At 36.0% G+C, this 23,114-nt stretch overlaps 1 protein-coding gene across 1 annotated transcript in view; it reads left to right on the top strand.

The window, feature by feature from the left end:
* smc3 (structural maintenance of chromosomes 3) overlaps positions 1-22,572 on the top strand; it is a 49,542-nt gene extending 26,970 nt beyond the window's left edge. The window contains 12 exon segments of the mRNA NM_214689.1: positions 117-267; positions 356-508; positions 7,937-8,088; positions 8,191-8,349; positions 10,586-10,693; positions 10,773-10,881; positions 10,957-11,204; positions 16,716-16,928; positions 17,578-17,766; positions 20,341-20,518; positions 21,791-21,897; positions 22,070-22,572. Coding sequence (NP_999854.1) covers positions 117-267; positions 356-508; positions 7,937-8,088; positions 8,191-8,349; positions 10,586-10,693; positions 10,773-10,881; positions 10,957-11,204; positions 16,716-16,928; positions 17,578-17,766; positions 20,341-20,518; positions 21,791-21,897; positions 22,070-22,141 — 1,839 coding nt within the window. The 3' untranslated portion in view covers positions 22,142-22,572.
* The last annotated feature ends 542 nt before the right edge of the window (positions 22,573-23,114 follow it).

Raw genomic sequence — 23,114 nt, 5'->3', positions numbered from 1 at the left:
ATGAAAAATGTCATCTTCTGGATGACTGAAACAGAATGAGGGTGATTTTATAGAAATTTTGAGCATTTTTGGAATCCCGTAAGCTTATTCACTTTTTTGCTTTTCTTTTTGTTTAGGATGCAATCCCCATGATCAGCAAGCTCCGTTACAGTCAAAACTTCGACAAGGCCTTCAAACACGTGTTTGGGAAGACTCTGATTTGCCGCAGTATGGAAGTGTCCACTCAGCTGGCTCGAGCTTTCACCATGGATTGCATCACTCTGGAGGGTAAACATTTATAATCTGAATGTGTACTTGATGTCATACTGTATTGATGTTCAAATGGTTTGAATCCCTGTTATTCTTTTGGCTTCAGGTGATCAGGTGAGTCACCGTGGAGCTCTGACCGGCGGTTACTACGACACTCGTAAGTCCCGTCTGGAGCTGCAGAAGGACATGAGGAAGGCCGAGGAGGAGCTCGGAGAACTGGAGGCCAAACTCAACGAGAACTTGCGTCGAAACATTGAAAATATCCTTTTCATGCGTACAATTGTGTTTTTTACAGTACCAATTAATCTTTTTAAAATAATACAGAATCTATGTTGGCTAACATTTAAAGAATGGATAAAAAAACCGAAGCCAGCTAACACAAAAATAACAGTTATGCTACTTATAAAAGCAGAGTAGTTTATTCTTGTTGTGCTTCAAATATGATCAATTCTTTTGCAGAAATGAGACCAAACTTGCTTTCTCTGCCAAAATATGGTAACCCTCTTTTTGCAAGATGATGTAAAATGGAATACACTAGGGCTGTGTTAGATAGAGCTGGGTTCGATTCGATTTCAATAATCATCACGATATATATTTTTTCCATGATAATGACAGTTCGATAATTACTCGATAATATTTATAGTGAGTAACGCTGCGCAGACATTTTGCAGCCTGCCTTTCCGGATGCCGCACGTAGGACAAGTGTACAGCCATGCAGTGTTGGTTGCGCTTAAAGGAGTAAGAAAAAAATAAGGTAAAAAAGGTCAGAGTCATAGACATTGTTGACTAGAAACGTCACTAGACTTCAGTAGTCTTGAGCTACTTAGTTTTTTACTATCGGACACAAAACAGAGCAACAGGCACTGCAAACTTCGCAGACGACTCGTGTCATCAATAGCAGGCAACACTACAAACCTGTTTCATAATTTAAAACAATACCACCCTTATGAAGATACTAAGAAGTTACAGACCCAAACAAGTGTTGGTAAACCAGCGCCACTACCCAGCAGAGTTTCATGTCATCATTTTCGAAAGCTGTGCCTTACGAGGAAAAAAACCTCTGAAAAGACAGACAAAAGATATGACACAACACAATCTCAATGAACACTTGAAGCTTGCTCTACAGGCTGCATTATTTAAGAGAATTTGTTACGACATTAATAGGACCTTTTGTTGTCAGGCTTATGTTTTTTTTTAATATTAAGATATTTGTTTTGAAATCTGTAATACCACTATTGTCCCTCACCGATGGTAAAAGAACCAGCCTTTATATATTTAAAGGACATAATCACTGAGGAGAAATCAGATGCTCAAGACATAATCTTTAAAATAATGAAATATTAAAAATGCAGCAAATATATGACAGACATTTACAACAGCAGTGGAATATCATCCAAGCACATTTGTTTAAGGCGGGCACGAACTAAATAAATATATATACATACATTTCCTTGAAAATGTATCATTTTGCAACGAATTTCGTTTTGTATATTGTGTAACTTAATTTTGATGTATATTTTGTTGGTCGGTTATCTACAGTATAAACAAGAGGAACGAATAACATCTGAGGTGAAGCGCTTTAAAACAAGCCCGCTATATGAAATGCTTTAGCGCCAAAACAGTTCATTAAACTATTTTCACGGTTTCATTTAAATTTATTAACTAAGCGTGGTCTGAGTAGCATGAGCTGCACAGTCTGTACAGGCTATTCGCAGCACTTATAGTATTGTTGAATTACCTCAGAAGAAAAAAACTCTGTCTGAATGATGAGAGCTCGGGAGCTCTCTGTGTAAATGGACAGATTTCCCGCACGTTTCGTTGTGATGCGCGATTTGTAAAATGAGAGTCTGCATAGGTCTATTTGTGCTAGTTTGTCAGACAAATTTGGTTAAAAGACCAGCAGATATAACGGACATCTGTGCATAAAGGGTTTTATGCGTCCCACAATATGAGATGTCAAAAGGGGGAATGCATAAGCAAGGCAAACTGCACACACTTGATATTGTAATGTGTGAACGCGGCACAGCGCAAAGCATAACTAAACCTTAACATGTCCCTGCTTAATCAGTCATCTATAAGGTCTATCGATTAAAGCGTTATCGACAATAAATAAATCATTAAGTAGTCATCAGCATCCCTAAATAAAATATATTAAAGTATATTTCACCCTAAATTCACCATACTCACTATTCAAAGGAGAGTTCATCCAAAACTGAATATTCTGTGACCATTAACTCAACTTTTACTTGTTTCAAACCGTTTTTTTTTTTTTGTTTTGTTTTTTTTCTTCTTTTTTTTGATGTTGAACAATAATGTCCAATATCTTGTAGGTAATGTTTTTGGTTGTTGAAACCTTGAACAGTAAATGCTGAATTAAGATTGTTCTTTTGTTTATTATTTATATTGTCAGACAGCTAAAACATTTAACAAAATGTGTTAAATCAGCTGCACAAAGCGATTGGCATGCTGAAAATCTTATAAAATTAATAGATATAAAGATTTTAGTTTATCGTAATAAAGATCGATATCGACTGATATGAAAAAATAATCGTGATAATTTTTTGCTAAATCGCCCACTCTAGGCTGTGCAATTAATCGAAATTCAGTTGCGATTTCAATTTTGGCTTCTAACAATTAGAAAAAACATGAATCGAGATAAAACGATTATTGCATGATATACCGTCCCCTTTTCTAGTGGTACACATTTGTTGCTCTGCAAAGCTCAGTTTCACGTTACAATTACTAAAAGCATGAGCTGTAATCTAATGCATCATTCATTGATATACATTCGAATTGTTCATTTTTATAAAAGCACAAAAGTGATCGTATGATGCTGTGTGTATGGCTCAGCCTCAGAGACGAGCAGAGCACACACATCTAGTCCTCTTAATGTGAGCACTTTATTGGTCAAATACATGCAAATTTGTTTGAAAATGCGGTGTTGAGTGATTATTCATATTAGCCCCTCAAAGACATGTGAAAGAGAACCCATAAATCAGAACAGTACTGCTCTTAATGTGACAGCGCACAATTTTCCTGATGCTGACTGCATTTATTATTAGTCAAACAACAAAAGGACAAAATCGCTCACTGCTCTTAACTGAAGGACTTTTGTAGCATCTTCTTATAGTAAAGATGCTTAAAGCACAGTTTGTTTCATATTTGTATTCTATTGTATTTTTTTCCTTTCCTTATTTACAGGGAGGAAAATAACTGTATATTTACAGTTGAAGTCAGAATTATTAGCCCTAAATTATGAGCAACGTTTATATTTTACCCCAGTTTCTGTTTAACGGAATGAATTTTTCTACAAAATAGTATGTCTAAACATAATATATTTCATAACTCATTTCTAATAACTGATTTCTTTTATCTTTGCTATGATGGCAGTACATAATATTTTACTGGATATTTTTCAAGTTACAAGCGTTCAACTTAAAGTGCAATCCAAAGGGTTAATTAGGCAAGTTAGGGCGGTTAGGCAAGTAATTGTATAGTAGTTTCTTCTGCAGACAATGAATAATTTTAATTTCAACTGTATATCATTTTGAATAATCATGAATACAATTATGACCAAAATAATCGTGATTGTGATTTTTCCCACAATCGAGTACACCATACATTGTACTATAAATATTACATTTTGTCAGAATAATAATAAGGCTGACATACCTTATTTATTAGTGTTTCCATCTTGCAATAACTCATTTAAAGTACTTATTTGAAGTCGCACGAAATTTGAATTGACAATGTTTAGTCTTAAATTAAAAAAATGATTCTGTCTAAATTAATCCATTGAAAACAGTGTGTTTTGGTAATCTTCAATCAGTCAGACCATTTGCTTCCACTCTGAAATGGCAGTTCTTTTTTGATCAAGTTCTAGTAAATTGGAACTGCTTTAGGGTGCTTTCACACCTGTGAATCGATTCAGTTGTTCCGAAACAGAGATTACAAAAGTTACATTGTTGCTCTTTGCTCTTGGAGCGGTTCGCTTTCACACTGCTAAGTTTCTAATCGGAACAAAGAGCTAAAACAAGTCACGTGCGAGTAAACTCTCCTTACATTGTTCAGAGTTTCAGGGTTTATTTTGCAGCGTCCCGCTCAGCTGTCAGGAGAGGTGGTGGTTTGGTGGTGATTGACAGGGTGCACGCGTGCGACGTGTTTGAGGAGAGACGCGGTGGGGAGGGGTGAGAAGGGTGCGCGACGATGCCTATTTGAGGACCGGGAGGGAGACGCGAGATTACCGGGAGATCATCACTCGTTTGCGGGCATCCGGTGACTCGCGAAACTTCCCGCCCTACTAATAATTCTCTCTTCATATAGCCGTATGCCTATTACATATCAATAAAACACTGTGATATAACCAAGCTTGGATCAGATCGCTTTCTCACTGCAATCGAACCGCTCCAGGGTTCGTTTCAATCGAGCCGAGACCACCTCATTCAAGCGATCTCGGAGCGATTACTTTGGCGCGGAACAGATCGTGATTGCCCTGTTCACATATGCCAATCGAACCGCGCTAACTGGGCAAACGAGATACGTTCCGAAACAAAAGTCTAGGTGTGAAAGCACCCTTAGTCCGGTTTCCATTATTGAAGTTCAGGTCAGTGTAATGTAAATGTCACTGCTGAAAGCCCTAACACTGAAGAGCAAATCCAACGATGTGCAGCATATTTAATACTTAATATTCTGTTTTAATTGGAAATATGTCATCGTACTAAAATAAATGTTTGTCGCAACTTCCATTTCCATTTCACATTTCCATTTCACACTTCCAAGTACAGTAGCTGATATCTATCATTCCCTTCACACATGCACTTGTCAACTCATTGCGTCTAATATAATCGCTGTCTTCAGCAGTGCGTTTTTGTTGTGTCATCTCTCCATGTCCAACTGTGAAACGAACAATGGCCCTGTTCAGCGCTGACATTTAGTGGACAAACTACAGTTATATTAAATGCGAGTTACTGATTTAAAGTGATTCCTTCATGTAAAGGAGCATGTTTCCAGTTCACTAGTTTCTACGCCCCTGATTTCAGTTGACAGCTCTGGCATTTAAGTGGCACCGAAATAAAGCATTGAAGTACATTCCGGTTATATAGGTAAAGGTTTACTAAACTTCACACACGACTGCTTGTATGTTGTCAGATGGATAGTGTGTGGCTAACAAAGGATGTTTGTGTAATCAGCCTAGATAACACAAGGTTGTAAAGGCTCACTGAATGAGTCAGCTAGATATTAACGTCGGTGTGAGCAGCTATGTTAGTGAATGAAGGGATGAGAGAATGAAAATGACCAAAACAGATACTCAAGACCTTGAGGGATGAACATTTTGAGTCCTTGAACGAATCACATAGGAGTTGTGTGGCTCATACTCTGACTCATTCAGAAATGTGATGACATAACCACTTTCTCAGCTAAAATAAACCATTAAAGGGATAGTTCACCCCAAACTTAAAAAAAATGTAGTTTCTTTTTCCTGTTGAACACTAACAATGTTTTAAAGACTATTGGACAGAAGTAGCCATAGACATTTATTGTAGAAAATAAATACAATCGATGTCAGCGGGTTTCAGCATTCTTTAAAAACCTAAAAGAAAGAAACGTGAGCAGAAAGGAATGCATTTAGAATACTTGGGTTTTGGGAAAATTATAACCTTGTGTTGACAACACTGGTGGACTACAGGACCACAGGCACAGCACTTTAGTTGTTTTAATGGATCAATGTAAACATGGTATATTTTTTCTTTAGTTTTTTTTTCTGTTTCTCTGTACATTATTGCAAAGGGGACCTTAAAGGTCCCATGAAATTAAAATAAAACTTTTTAAATGTTAATATCCGTATTATTCATCATCTTCAAAATGCTAGTTTTGTCACAAAATTTGCATTTTGAAGATATAAAGGTCATATAAACATGTAAAGCTTGTAGTATGTCACTTCTGCTCAAATGAATCAATGGTTACCTCAAACTAGTTTCTCATCAAATCATAGCCAATCAAATGCTCTCTAGTATCTGACATGCCCCGTCGCCTTCAAGACGCTTTTCATTTGATGCACTTGAGCTCAATCACTTTCAGTGGCAGAGCTGAGATAAAACAAACGCTATTGCTCTGTGACCTGCCCTCACTTCGTGTTTTGGTTGAGATTTATGTCAAACATTGAATAAAAATGCATATTTCTCAGCACTTCACGCGACCTTTAAATGCTATCAAGAAGGAACGCAAGTAATAATTTGACCCAATAATAGCCCAAAAATGCAAATTGACACACCATTCACTCATTCTTAAGTAGTATCAAACCTTTTATTATTATTTATGTTTTTTCAGGAAGTGCAGTAAAATGTGTCGTAGATTTATGAGTTTTTTTATTTTGTTGAAGAGACATAAAAAAATTATTTGGAAGAAATCTGAACACCGGTAACCATTAGGTGCAGCTTAAATGGCATACTTGTGACCTATTCTATGCAATTTTGTAGTATAAACAGTGTAAATATTGCGTTCACACTGAAATATTGGGATTAGTGTGGGACGTTGGCAGGGTGCGAAATATACATTGACAGTTCGGGGGGGTCAAGTTTTCTGATGTTCCGTCATTTCCGATGTTTCGCTATGTTCAGTAATATGCCTCAGTGAACCAAATTTATATATTTAATTTAATTACATTTATTTTATTAATCACACTTTTTTGAGGGATATTGAGTGTTTCTCAATGACATTTGTGATATTAAATAATCATAATAAGAGAGGACCATGAAAGACTGCACATATTTTTTATTTTACTTCCATGTGCGACCGAGTGTGTATAATAAAATACAAAGCATGCATCTAGTTTTAAAAAATACCTAATTTACAAGAAACATGTTTTGTGCAGTTACACTGTCTGTTCACAATGCATTTACAATGGTATGAACTATTATAGGGGTGGTCAAATGTATATTTAAGTTATCTATTATTTTAATTGTTAACATTATTTAAGATTCTGATCAAAGCAAACCATTTCTTAACTATTAAAGGGCAGACCCACCCATACATCTTGTTTTGATGTCTTTCAGGGGGGGATCAACCATTAATTAAAGGGTCTGACCCTTCCAAAACCCCCTGTAATTCGCATCCTGGGTGTTGGACACTTTACACACTCAGCATCCGCTGCTTTGATCATGTAGCAGAGAGGGCAAGGCTATCGGGCACTGATGTTGTATTATTTGACTTATTTTGGATTGTAAAAGCTACATTCTCCTACCAGAGTAATTATATCGCCTTCTGATGGTGAATGCGCTTATACTCATGGCAGGTAATATTTGGTAGTTTGGTCATTTATTTAACTATATAGGGACCCGTCTAATATCATCTGGGAAATGGATTGAATTGCCGCTTAGTAAAACAAAACGTTAGTGTTCAATTTGGGAAGACACTACATTCGTGTACTGTGCTGTTGAATGTGTAAGTGCATAAGTACATGATGCATAAGTGCGCTGTGTTTAGTGTGCCATTTGGGACAAAGCTATTGACTTTCAAAGTAGGAAAACAAACACTATGGAAGTCAATGATTACCAGTTTCCAGCCTTCTTCAAAATATTACTGTTGTTTTGTGTTCAGGGGAATAAAGAAAGACAAGCGAATAGTGAGTAAATGATGACAGAATATTCAGTTTTAAAGTAACTAAATGCTCCTTAACTCAGTTCTTCACCTATCAATAATGAAATTGACCAGCTGATGAATCAGATGCAGCAGATCGAGACCCAGCAGAGGAAGTTCAAGGCCTCCAGGGACAGTATTCTGTCTGAGATGAAGATGCTGAAGGAGAAGAGACAGCAGTCGGAGAAGACTTTCATGCCCAAGGTAGCACACATACTCTTCTGTTGTCAAGCAGAAGGTTTTTTAACTCCTTCATTTCTCTTCCAGAGGATTAGTTTGATAACTCTTCTTTACTGTTTCCTTCAGCAACGTAGTCTTCAGAGTCTGGAAGCCAGTCTGCACGCCATGGAGAGCACACGCGAGTCCCTGAAGGCCGAGCTGGGGACGGATCTGCTTTCTCAGCTCAGTTTAGAGGATCAGCGCAGGGTGGACGACCTCAATGATGAGATCCGACAGCTGCAGCAGGTCAGGATGAGCAAATATCACAGACATGGCTATTCTGATCAGTTCTGAGGTCATGGTAATTTAACGTAATTACACTTGAAGGCCCTTCCTGTATTTTTCCCCCCCGATTTCTGTTTAATTGAAAATGTCTTTTAACACATTTCTAAACATAATAGTTTTATTAGTTAATTTATAATAACATTTTTTTTATATTTGCTATGCTGATAGGAGATAATATTTTACTATTTTTCAAGATACTAGTATTTAGCTTAAAGTGACATTTAAAGGCTTAACTAGATTAATCAGGCAAGTAAGGGCAATTAGGCAAGTCATTGTATAACAGTTGTTTGTTCTGTAGACAGTGGAAAAATAAATATTGATTAAGAGGGCTAATAATATTGACCTGAAAATAGTTTTAAAAAATAAAAAAACTGCTTTTATTCTAGCCGAAATAAAACAAATATGGCTTTTTCCAGAAGACAAAATATTATAGGAAATGCTGTTAAAAATTCCATGGTTGCTCTGTTAAACATCATTTAGGAAGTATTTGAAAAAGTTCACAGGAGGACGAAAAACTTTGACTTTAACTGTATGTGTTGATTTAAAAAAAAAAAAGGGATTAAATTTTGATTAAACAAAAGTACATTTAAGCATCAAAGCTGTGTTGAAAAAGCTTTTCATTTTTTGCTATTATTTTCAAAGGACACCCATTAAAATGTCATTCAGTGTAGCAGTTTATATACAAAACAATTGTCAAGAATAATATAAATGAAATAAAAGCATTGCATTTACCATCAATATTTTAAAAACAATGTATTAAATCGAAAATGTAAAATTGAACTTACAAATGAATAATAAATTACTATTAATTTACTCTCCTTCGGGCCATCTGCAATTTAGGTGACATTAGCTATGTTTCCATCCAGAAATGCAAATTAAATGTATATGCAAAACTAAAATAAGCATCAAAGACGTGCGAATAAAGCAACGTTTCCATCCAATGAGTTAAAAAGAACAAAATTGGCACTTTCTGATTAATTGGCGCCCAATATCAACAGGAAAAACAAAGTTTGCTGCGGCAAGAGAAGCTGTGTCAATCCTCTTTTATTCAATAAATTACTTTGAACACGCGGTGGCATTTAAAGGCACAGACGCTCTTTTGCAGGTAATTGGGTTCATGCGAAGCAATTGTTTCTTTCTTTATTTATTTTTTTATTTATTTTTCCATTTTATAAAGTTTCTTTTACATCATCGATGTTGTAATGTAATCAAAATACAATCAGTTAAATAGACTTAAGCATTCTTTTACTTGCTCAAGCATAAAACAAGACAAAAGGCCGTTTACTCATAAGCGCTCTCAGAATCGGCAGGCTAGCGCACAAGCTCCATTAAATAAACTGGGGTAAAATAAATGCTCATATTTTAAAGACATGGCAAAGAAAAATGTAATGTAATGCAGTGCTACTTCAGCCAGTGGAGATTTTGTTAGAGGCTGATTTTTAAAGAAAACCTACCTTAAACGCGCTGATTTTGTAATGGCCTACAGTTCACCGGAAACACTTAACCCAGGTTACTGACAAATTAAAAGTCCTTTTGCATACTTCTGCATACCCTGATAATATAATAACGCTAATACTGAAATGGTTTCATAATTTTTTTTATATTTCATGAAAGCCAAAATAACTCCTGAATTTTGATTCCGACAACAGGAAGAAATGTCAAAATGGACTGTTCACACACTGTCAGATGCGCTCAAAAATAACAAAATCTTCTGCGCAATCTCCAAGCTAGCTAGAGCAGCCAATAAGTGCTGTTTAAAAGGTCTTTGTGCAGTGACCACACTCACGTTTGATAGCGTTAGTCAGTCTGAAGCTCTGCTGGATGTGTTTGAGAATTAGCACTGACGCCGCAGCTGCAGCTCTTCACCACCTCCAGCCTCTCACACACACACGACACACAGCAGACAATTGAAAAGCTACTTTAAATGTTGTGTAAGCAGCCCACATCATTAGCCTTTGTTATTTTTCCAATGCCTTTGATTTGGCTTGCTAATTCCTCTGCTTTTGTGTCGCTAGACGAGCTTAGCCTTGCATATGCATATCAGATCCATTTATACTTTTAAATCTGCGTTTATTGTAACCAAAAGGCACATGTTCTGTTATTAGTCGAATTTGCTTTTCTATTAAACGATGATAAATAAAGATGTAGCTTTTAGCCTTTCAGTTTTGGGTTAATTATGTTTTGTTTTTGTCTGTAGGATAACAGACAGCTGCTCAATGAAAGAATTAAACTGGAGGGAATCATGACCCGGGTGGAGACGTACCTCAATGAAAACCTGCGCAAACGTCTTGATCAAGTCGAGCAGGTGAAGATACTTGGCTTTTTTCTTGTATTAAAATGCAGTGCCTTGTAGTAGTGTGCTAAAAAAAGTGTCTTGCATACAGGAATTAAATGAACTGAGAGAAACGGAAGGAGGAACCGTCCTTACAGCGACAACATCAGAGTTGGATGGCATTAACAAACGCATAAAAGACACTATGGCTCGCTCTGAAGGTGCATAATCAACTCATTTTTTCCTAAAAAGAAAGCCTTAGTCTTGGTGGTCTTCATTAAGTTTCTCGTTTTTAGATTTGGACACCCTCATTGATAAGACAGAGGTGGAAATCAAGGAGCACCAAAAGAGCATGGAGCGCTGGAAGAACATCGAGAAGGAGCAGAACGAAGCCATCAATCACGACACCAAGGAGCTGGAGAAGATGACCAACAGACAGGGCATGCTGTTAAAGAAGAAAGAGGAGTGCATGAAGAAGATCCGTGAGCTGGGCTCCCTGCCTCAGGAGGCCTTCGAGAAGTACCAGACGCTCACACTCAAGCAGGTATGCTGAAAAATATTTTGTGCTTAAAGAGTTTTGTGGAAAGAGTATTCGCTCAGGGCGACTCAGTGGTTAGTACTGTTGCCTCACAGGAAGAAGGTCACTTTGGTTTGAGTTCCGGTTGGGCCAGTCCAAAGACATGCTGTATAGGTGAATAAAAAAAAAACTAAATTGGCCGTAGTGTTTGAATGTGAGTGTGAATGGGTGTTTCCCAGTACTGGGTTGCCGATGGAAAGGCGTCAGCTACATAAAACATGTGCTGGAATATTTGCCGGTTTATTACACTGTGGTGACTTCTGATAAATCAGAGACTAAGCCGAAGGAAAATGAATAAATGAGTTTTCACTCAAAAATTGCTTGGAAATTAGAAAATAGAAATAGTTACAAAGAAATGGCAATGTCCATGTCCCTTAGGGTCGAAAAAGCATTGCTTTGGAAAAAAAACGGACAACTTGCTTGAATGTACAGGTCACATTTAAGAAGTTTTATATGTAAACAATTTAAAATTGGCTCCTGGTAAAAAACAAAAAGATTCCTCCTGTTAAAGCGATCTGTACACTAACAAATTGTATGGATTTCTCTGAGAAACTTTTCATTTATAAACATGTATGTATGTATTTATCTATTCCACCTTAAAAACTTTGCATTTGCTACCAAAACGACCATTTTTCACAAATTGACTGTCAACAAAACTTGAACATTAACAAGGGTTTCCACATTTCTTGACAGCACTTAAAGGTACTTGAGTTTCAGAAATAGATTCAAGTACTTAAAACAAACAGGAAAGTGCTTGAATAAAATTTATTTATGGTTTTAATTCAACAATTGTACTCAAATACAGAATGGAAAAACTTGAGAAATCTTAAACTTTATTTTTTAAATTTAGTATTGTACAATAACACCGACAAATACTGCACATTTTATCATTATTTCAGAATCCACCTTTGAATATCACCTGTTTTAAATTCAACTAATTGTATTAAAGTTTTTTGTTAAACATAACTTTAAAAAAAAAAAATTTGAAAATTAATCTAAAATTTTTAGCATAAATATTAAGTGTAAGTGAATTGTCAAGTATTGTAAGGACTTTCATGGTGCTACATATGCTTTGCTGGGAATTACAAAGGTGCTTGATTTAAAATGAACAGTGCTTTTAAAGAGTCATCGAAAGTCATTAAATCTGCTGTTCATGAAAGTGTGAACCCTGATTTCTGCAAAAATCTGCTATCTAAACCTTTTTTTTTTGTTTTACTTTTTATAAAATAATTTCCATTACATGAGAATTAAAAAAAATAATTACACATGTAGCTTTCAATGAGAGACATTGTGTTTGCTAACAAAACATAAGTCAAACAACACTAAGTTGTTTTGGTGTAGGGCTGGGCCATTTAGCCTAAAATGAAAATCGTGATTAATTGAACATTTTTACTCGATTACTGAACAATTATTTTATTAATTTATTTGTTTACTTTGCCCTCATAGTTCATTGACAGGTTTTGTGCAGTAAATATGCTCACATATTGTAAGTGTGAGATTTTTAATGAAGGCTGCATTACTTCATTTTACAAAAATTGAAGGAAACACACCATTTACTATTTATGATTTTTGTTACTGAACATCAACATTGAACAACTACAACTAAAACACTTACTACCTAAAACCAACAGTCTGTTTTTTTTCTTATAAACCAGTGAAAATAAATCAGCAGCGTATATTTGAAAGCTCGCAATATGTTTTGTGCACACACAGAGGAAATCGGTATGTGAGCAAAGAGATTCATACACTTGTGTTACTTGAACTTGTAATACTGTGCTCATGATATTTGGCATTTAAATAACTCCATAAAGATCAGGGGCCTCATGTATCAACCCTGCGTACGCACAAAAACTTTGCGTACGCCAGGTTTCACGCTCAGAATCGCTCACGTTTGGATTTACTAACAATGAACTGAACGTGGGAATGTGCGCAGCTTTACGGCAGCTTTCTGGCAGGCGTACGCACATTTTTTGTGCGTGTCTGTTTTATTTCCATTGGCGACTCCTAGAGGCAGTTGTGTTAAATTGCTCTCTACAAAGTGTCTGAGCCTTGCAATGGCAGCTGTATGAGACGGGTTCAGAAGATATATAAGGTTTCCATACCATACAGTTGACCAGCTAAACATTAAAGCACAATTTGCAGCAGTCGCCTGTTTTCCCAATGTAATCTGAGCTATCTACTGCACACACATTGCTATAAAGACACTATCTGAAGATGAATTTGCATGCGTGAATCAGAAACATTTCCATTCAATAAATGTGCAAATAAAATATGATGCTTATTGATATGAACTTATTGATGATTCCTACTTGTCTTTCTCGTGATAAATAGTTGGCAAAATCTGATATGTAGCGGGGAAAAAACAAGAAAGAGTTCAACAACCGCTGGATTCGAGCTGAGCTCATGCTCGAACGTATCAATTTATGATCACATGCGTCTTACGAGTAGCGTCACTGAAACTGTTAAGCATCCTGCAACATTTTACAGATATTAACCACACTATTTCTTTTTTTTAATGCACTCAGTGCAATGTTCAGACCCAACTGTGTTAACCGCATCAGCTAAACTCTCCCACTCTATTTTTTTCTTTTGTTGTTAATTCGAGAACAAACTTGCAAATAACACCGCTTTTCTCCGGTCTACCTCCGAAAGGAGCACCTCCAATTCACATTCTGTTCAAAGTTTCTCTTTTTGCTTGCTTTTGACATTGCTTTTTCGTTGGGTTTTGCCATTAGCATAGTCATTAGCATATTCATACGGGGGAGGAGGCAGGGAGGGGTTTTGTGCTCGTGCATGTTGCGCTCAGTTTCACGTTCATTCAGATGTACAAAAGAATATGCGTGAGATTCGGCGTACGCAGTGTTTCATACATCTGAATTTTTTTCTGCGTACGCACATTTACAGCTTTGTGCGTACGCAATGTTTTAGTAAGATTTCCACGCAAGTCTTCGTACATGAGGCCCCAGATCTGGCTGCAAAGTGCTAAACAGTTGCCAAGTTCAGTGGGGTCACGTGACTCGGTACAGAAAGTAATAAAATAAAATAAAAATGGACCTGGAAAAATTTGATAGATTTTCAGTTCTGAATGTCGATTTCGATTACTTTTCGATGAATCACCCAGCCCTACTTTGGTTTGTAGTCAAAATTAACTTGACGTAAAATAGGCTACTAATAACCAAAATTATATTTACTCAAATTATTATTATTTTTACTGTGTACATAGTCCCTACAGGAGTTTTTTTATTTCCCTTCACCTTCTAGTTAAAGTTCAGGGTTCCATCTCATCTCCTATGACTCATTCAGTTTGATATTAAAGTCTATTTTCCTTCTCGTTTAAAAGCCTGTCACAAATGAGGTCATAAGCAAGCATTACATAACCACACGAAGACCACGACATGACCGGGTACCCTTGAAGAAGCCTCTCACCTCCTCCTCCTCCTCCTCAGCAGCTCATGTCTGGCTCTAGTTTTCCCTCTCATCCCTCTCCAGTCTTTCTGTTAGTTGATACTCCTCCTGTGTCTCCACCTCTCCAGTCAGGGCTTCTATTGTGTGTCAGTCCTCCTACACAGAGGTGACTCACTCTTCATTACCCCATGCTTGTGCTTTGCTTTTTCACCCTTTTTTCGGTGGAGTGGAGGAGGGAGGATGAATTGTGCCGTGTCTGTCTATGCTTCTTTAGCTGTCTTCTGGAATTTTCTCTTGTAGGTTTTAAAGTGGGGATTATGGCATGGGTTTGCTCTGAACAAATTGACACGTTTTGTTACCATACAATCTATGTTTGCATTTGTTAATGGGCACATTTCCCAGTTTGTTTGACAAGTGTGAGTTCTCTGAATCAGGCCCAGGCGCAGTTCAGTTGGCAGACCCTGGCCCAGTTGGAAGAGGTGTGCCAGAGTGCTGTTCAGTTGGGCTTGGCGCATTACACTTGTAGTGAGTGCAAAACGCGCCTGAGCCCGAAACTGAAGACGCACAATCAAATTTAAGAAAATGGATTCATGAATCATTTTTACTTTTCAATAACTTGAACTGTCGTCGTTTATTAAAGATGCAAACCACTCTCTGCACGTCAGCTATATCTTCAGCTAACCTTCAACATGGAGCATGAGGACTTGAGCGTCAAATATGGTGGATGTGTGCTGCAAAATATTTCACTGTCACTGTATCCCAAACAACTAAAAATAATATAAAACAATATAAAGAAATCTCCACTGTGCTGAGCGAGAGCACTTCTCTTGCTGTTAAATTGAACAGTCGCATTATCGATGATGTAAGCGTTCTCCAGCTCTGATGGTGAAATGCAATGTGAGTGCGTGCCGTCGGGGGAGAGAGAAGGGGAGGGTGTGCATGCTTCGGCACTGTTCAAGGCAACTGTACTTAGTGTGAGCATGCCCTAAATCGTTATATACAATGACTTTGAATGAACTCATATATATATATATATATATATATATATATATATATATATATATATATATATATATATATACTCATATATTTTATATATATATATATATATATATATATATATATATATATATATATATTTATATATATATATATATATATATATATATATATATATATATATATAAAATATATGAGTATATATATATATATATATATACTCATATATTATATACAATGAACTCAAAGTTTGTCGTTGCCCTAAAATCTTTTGTTTGTTTTAAATCCTTCCTTAAATCCTTTTGCATTTGCTAACAAAACGTACTTCATACATTCATTTATTTTTCTTTGGCTTGGTCCCTTATTTATCAGGGGTCGCCACAGCGGAATGAACCGCCAACTTATCCAGCACATGTTTTATGCAGCGAATACCCTTCCAGTTGCAACTCAACACTGGCAAACATCCATTCACACTCATACACTACAGACAATTTAGCTTACCCAATTCACCTGTACCGCATGTCTTTGGACTTGTGGGGGAAACCGGAGCACCCGGAGGAAACTTAACGTGAACGCGGGGAGAACATGCAAACTCCACACAGAAACGCCAACTGAGCCAGCCGAGGCTCAAACCAGCGACCTTCTTGCTGTGAGGTGACAACACTACCTACTGCGCCACCTACCTAAATCTTTTACACTGCAATGTTTTCACATTGGTTTTGAAAGAATCTTGTTTACTCTCTGCCTAAACTTTTTTCACTTTTTCATGAATTAATATCTTTTTAGTGTGGAAAAATTTTTTGTTTCCTGAAGAATTTAAGCAATTTACTTTTAGCTAACGTTGCCTTTGCTTGCTAAATTATTCAGTTTAGTAACAAACTTTGCACATGAAGTTTTTGTGGTTTCAAGTGAATGCAATATTCACCACCAATATGCAGTATTTTTCTAGGAATGCAAAACTTGTAAGTGAAACCACAAAGAGTGTTGAAATTGTCACTACTTTTAACCCCATCAGGTGTGCTGTATCATTTCAGTGGTTTATTTTGTGTAATGATTTTGTGTTTGTGTGTTTAGTTGTTCAGAAAGCTGGAGCAGTGCAACACGGAACTGAAGAAGTACAGCCACGTGAATAAAAAAGCCTTGGATCAGTTCGTCAATTTCTCAGAGCAAAAAGAGAAGCTGATCAAGAGGCAGGACGAGCTGGACAGAGGCTACAAATCCATCATGGAGCTCATGAATGTCTTGGAACTGCGCAAATACGAGGCCATCCAGCTCACCTTCAAACAGGTATGCCTACCAGACAAACTCAAATTTTTGACAGAAAATACAAATAAAATCAGGGTTTCCATTTTTAAATTGTCTTAAATGTACTACCTTAGCTTTAAAGCTTAATTTATAGCTTTCACTGACTGCACATGCACTTTCACAAATAGATGAGGCTTTTATTCTTGGTGCGTTCGTCATTGCACTATTATTTTAAACAACAGGGGGCATCGTCATGAGGAAAGCTTAGTGTGATCGTCATGAGGAAAGCTGCGTTGAGGAAGTAGGTTGCAAGTGAAGTTGACGAATGATAGAATGTAATTAAGGATCATTTTAATGGGTTGTGGAGGAATTTGTGAAAAATTTGTGTTTTTTAACACACACTACAAATTAAACACCCACTACAAAGGAGCTGAGCCTGCCGCCTTGCCTTTGTGGACAGGCAAGTATAAATCAGGTTTATTAAAGTCATTAAAATGCTGCAGCAGCACTTTAGAATTTGGAGGCACTATAGAGAACTCTCTTTAGCTAGTCCAGATAGCTGTATTACGATAGACATGAGATCAACACCATGATATAGCTTTTTAATTCAACTCCAGTTGGTCTTAAAGTCTTACATTTGATGTCAAGAAACCTGTAATCAAATAAAATCATGTGTTTTGTGTCCCTGCAGGTGTCAAAGAACTTCAGCGAGGTGTTTCAGAAGCTGGTGCCCGGCGGTAAAGCCACTCTGGTGATGAAGAAGGGTGACACTGAGGGTGGACAGTCTCAGGACGAGGGTGAGGGCGGAGACAGCGAGAGGGCATCGTCTTCTCAGAGCAGTGTGCCCAGTGTGGACCAGTTCACTGGAGTGGGCATCAGGGTGAGGAAAATCATCTTTGTGTGGATATAGTTTAATATAGTGCTTACAATAATTAAAATTACAATAAATGTAAATAATTATGTAAGGGGGTTATCACTCTTCTGCTTCAAGATCAGTAATATTTTTATAATTCAACAAACGTTTCCATGTTTTAAAAGACTATCTTAACAAATACCTTTTTTTTTGTTATAAAGATTAAATGTCTATAAACACCAAAAAATGAGAGAAAACAATGATGTCACACACATGCATAGTCTTTAGGAAGCTGTAGAAACAGATTGGAAACAGAGGCAAGCATAAAAACAGATTCAACAGTGGCGGAGTATAAGGTTGTGTTGTTGCTCTTGTGTTTCCTAATGCTTCATCAGCAAAGTGTGCATTTATTTCACATAACAGCAAAACACGCGCAGTCAAATTATAAACGACAACATATAGTCACTCTACTATAGGTACTGTTTCAGGGTATCCGTGGGGTCTTAAAATATCTTCAAAAACAATATTTTAGGCCTTAAAAAGTCTTAAATTTGCTAAAAAAATGTACTTGTAGGTCTAATTGTTCAATGTTCATGTAAAGCTAACCAATCAGGCCAACCACTGTATACAGTATACAGTAACCAACAATAAAATAACTTTAACAAAACTTTATTTGCAACTCTATTTAACAGTGTGTTTCCTCACAATAACATTTGTAAGTTCTTCATGTATTTATAGACATTAAATTTAAAATGTATAGTTTTTAAAGCTTGTCAAATAAAAGTATGTATGGTTTGCTTGTTTTAACACAATATTATAGCATTATTCAAGTATTTACATTTTTTAAGGGGCAAGTAAAAATCCTTATGGTTTAGCTCTTTAAAAGTCTGACATTTTGTTTTTAACTGTCTTAAAATGTCTAAAAATGTCTTAAATTTGACTTGGTGAAACTTGCAGAAACCCTATGTTTACTAATAAGTTGACAGCGCCAACTACTGGTCTGGCATACCTAATTTAGTGTTTTTGTGGATGTGTGTACTCATTTTGAAAATGTTATGTATGCAAGAACTTCAAAAAACTAACGTTTTTGGCTACATCATTGTAAAATATCATCTAAACTAGGGCTGCACGATATTGGAAAACTGATATTGTGATATTTTTTTGCAATATTGTGATTTACAAATAGTTTTACAAGATTAGAATAAGCTCTATTTGATGGTTTTAACAGTTTTTAGGTACAAAAATTTAACAATCACAATGCAAAAAAAAAAAATTTCTTTGCTTTTGTCTCAGTTGTAGTCCAAATATACATTAAAAAAATCTTAATGAAGTAAAAGCATTGTTTTGTTTCAACATTCAGATGTTCTGCTCAATTTTGTTTTTGCTTTGAAATGTCGATATTTGGACTAGAAACAGACATTTTTTGTAAATCGTATAAATTCTATATAAATACAATTTTGTAGCTCCTGGTCAACTATAATCCAGACTTAACATTGCATATCTTTGCGATGTGACTGTTGCAGATGTGCACATTGCGAAAGCGATGCTGAAATTATATATTGTGAATCCCTAGCGTAAACGTAGCCTAAATTATCATACAGTAGGGTTGTCGCAATACCATTAATTAATCTTACCATACTATACTAGCTGAAGTATCACAATACCTACTATTGTGTAGTACTATTGTGATACTGTAATAACTTGAATTATAAAGAAAATTGTCAGAAATACTATATTTTATGTTATAATAGGCCTACTTGAATTTTTATTTACAATTCGCTTAAGGCCAAAAAGTTTTTATTTGCACGTCACTTCATCTAAAATGTATTCATTCTTTTCGTTTATTTTGTAGATAACTGATCAACAAAAATACATTAAAATAACAAAAAGAGCGTTTTCCCAACACAATTAGGCTATATGAAGTGGTCAAAAATTGTTTCAATGTTTCCTGTTGCTATTTTGGGGTTTTCATTATGTAACAAGTAATTCAACATTTCACTGTGAATCGTTCTTTCAAAGAAATTGTTGCAGTTGTGGTAGCTACTAAATTATATTAACAGGAACAGAAAGGAACTGATTCAGATTTGCGTCAAACTGAAGCATTAGAAACCGTGAAATAGGCTACAATAAAAGGCACGAAATCTACACAGTTTTGCAACCTTAAAGGGCTCCACACTCTATTAAAATAAAATGGTCTATTGTTGCACAAACATGAGTATTTTTGTGACTTTTCCACATGTAACTTTCTATTATAGATAAACCATTAATAACGATACTACTGTTTACAAACTACAGCAGCACAGCCACTATTTTGGAGCCATAGTATCGCAATATTACCATAGTACTGGTAAACCGTGCAAACCTACCGTACAGGTAAAAAATTCTCTTCTGTGAGGAGATGTCTGACCTCATCTGACTGATACCATACATTTTGGACAATTAATTTACTGTAGAATAATAATAATAAACATCCTCTGATCAGCAAAGCATATCTGTATCATTTTCATATATTTTAAGACATTGTTGCCTGGTTTATTGTGCGTCTCTTGTTTGTGTGCGGTTTTATATGCACAGTCTTAACGACTTGTTTGTGTTGGTCAGGTGTCATTCACGGGTAAACAGGGAGAGATGAGGGAGATGCAGCAGCTTTCTGGAGGTCAGAAGTCTCTGGTGGCTTTGGCTCTCATCTTTGCCATCCAGAAGTGCGATCCTGCTCCATTCTACCTGTTTGATGAAATCGACCAGGCTCTGGACGCTCAGCATAGAAAAGCAGTGTCAGGTAATCACTAGTGATTGTTGATAACGGAGATGCACTGCACATTATTGCAAATGAAGAAGTCCGTAAACAGTGAACATCTAAAATGATCCAGCTTTTAACTAAAACTATTTGTTTGTAGTCTGCAGCAAATCTCCACCAGAAGTATGTTATTATTTATTTAGATTTTATGATTAGGGGTAATGGGCATCTTGGTTTTATTCAGGGTGTCTGCAGGGTCTTAAAAATTCCTAATGGCCTATATTTCAAAAACACGAATTTTCAGTCTTAAATTCACAGAAATATTGTATTGTTGGATTAAAATTTCCCTATGTCTAAGTAAAGATATCCTATATGGCTGACCTTCAATTAACAATAATCTTTCTCAAAACTTATTTTTATATTTAAGTTTTTATTGTAAAGAAACAATTCACAACAGCTGTTAGACATTTTACAGCAAATTCTCTAACTATCAGACATGGAAAACTAAAGCAACACGTCTTTTTGCATGATCTTTTACTAATAAAACAAACTATTTACAGATGTAACCAGGCCAGAAAAAATCCTTAGTGTTTGTTCCTTAGTATCACAATTCATAATGGTCTTAAATTTGACTTAAACCCTTCAGAAACCCTGTTTAACTGAAGTATAATTTATTTTTAGTGAAGTACAAGAAATTAATTAATAATTATATATCTTCTGTGATTTTTTTTTTCAGCACATTTATAAACATAATATTTTTAAGAACTCATTTCTAATAACTAATTTATTTTACCTTTGCTCATAATGACAGCAAATAATATTTTACTAGATTTTTTCAATACAATGTATACAGCTTAAAGCGACCTTAAAATGGTGTCCTTAAATTTTTTACCTTAAATTGATGATTAAAAACTTCAAATCTGCTTTTATTCTAGCATCTGCTTTTATTCTATTTATTGTTTTATTAGAAATAAAACAAATAAGACTTTCTCCAGAAGAAGAAGTATTATCAGACATACTGTGAAAATTTCCTTGCTTTGTTAAACATAATTTGGGAAATATTAAAAAAAATAATAATAATAAATGGGGGGGCTAATAATTCTGACTTCAGCTGTATATATTTTGAGTTTTTTTGAGTCTGAGTTTTTACGTATCTGGCACAATAGATAAATGTGTTTTTGCAGCTAATCTGTGGTTCATTTTAAAAGCTTTTTGTAAAGAGATAATTAATCTAAATTTCCTGTATCTACAAACAACACGCTTTTCAAAACAGTTGTCACTGCAGATATTTGAGTGTTTGCTCTGCTCTTTCAGACATGATCATGGAGCTGGCCGGACACGCTCAGTTTATCACCACCACTTTCAGACCCGAGCTGCTAGAGTCGGCCGACAAGTTCTACGGCGTCAAATTCAGAAACAAGGTAACAGACATCATTATCACTCCAACGTGCCAAACAATTAGCACATGCAAACCAGTCTGGAGCCTTGAAAACGAACTATAAATGGAAGTTTCATCAAGTACAGATGAGCTCCCCAGGCTTAATCTTTCTCTCTCTCTCTCTGTGTGTGTGTGTGTGTGTGTGTGTGTGTTAGGTGAGTCACATCGATGTGATCTCAGCAGAGCAGGCAAAGGATTTTGTGGAGGACGACACCACTCACGGCTAAGAGAAAAACACACACCTCTGGCAGTCATTTTTCTCATTTTTCCACCCCCATCTCAACTGGTGTGTTTCCTTTTTAAAATCCCAGTTGGGTCAAAAGCTGTTTGTTTGTTTGTTTGTTTGTTTTTTATTCTGAGCAGGATTCGCTGACAAATGGTGGTTTTTACAGTTTTATATTTTCTCTCCTCTTATTGATTTTCTTGTATTTCAAGGATAAAACACTGAAATGTTTGTTTGTTTGTTTGTTGTTCCGAGGCCAATGCTTGAGACTTGCTTCAGCTTGAGTTATTTAAAGATGAGAAAGTTAGGGAACCCATGTTATAAGCTGAGATGTTAAAGGGGTAGTTCACACAAAAACCTTAATGTGCTCATTGTTTACTCTTCCCCAAGTCATTCCAGACATTGAGTTTCTTTCTTTTTGGTGAACAAAAAAAAGAGGATAATTTGAAGAATGTTGGAAACCTATAATTACTCACATCCATAAAAGAAATACTATTGAAGTCGGAGGTTTTCAGGATTCTTAAAATATCTCTGTTCAACAGGAAAGCACATGGAGGGTGAGTTGATGATTTTTAATTGTTGTGTGAACTATCTCTTAAGTCTGTTCGTCACAGGTTCTCTCTTCTTTACTCCTCATCAACTAGCATGAGCTGTTCACTTTTTTTAAGCGATATTTGTGAAAGCGGCTCGTTTTGTAGGATTTTTTTCCCCCCTGAATGAGCTTAAATGTTTTTATCAACGTTTGCTTCATTTGTTCTTTGATCATTGTGATTTAGTCTTTTAATGTGTTTTCTGTTACCCATACAAGAATAAAATAACCCTGATCTTTAACAAAACTGGTTTCATGCACTTGTTTATTGGCACTAGAGGGCGCTGTTTCACACGCTTTACTGTTTTAACGTTACATCATGGGGATGTTTCTGTTGAGCAGTCAGACGCTTTGAGGATGCTTTTGGCTTGGACAAGTATGCATTAAT

Source organism: Danio rerio, chromosome 22 (assembly GCF_052040795.2).
Source record: "Danio rerio strain M-AB ecotype USA chromosome 22, GRCz13ab, whole genome shotgun sequence".
Classification (NCBI taxonomy): domain Eukaryota; kingdom Metazoa; phylum Chordata; class Actinopteri; order Cypriniformes; family Danionidae; genus Danio; species Danio rerio.
This window is presented reverse-complemented; position numbering and strand designations above follow the sequence as displayed.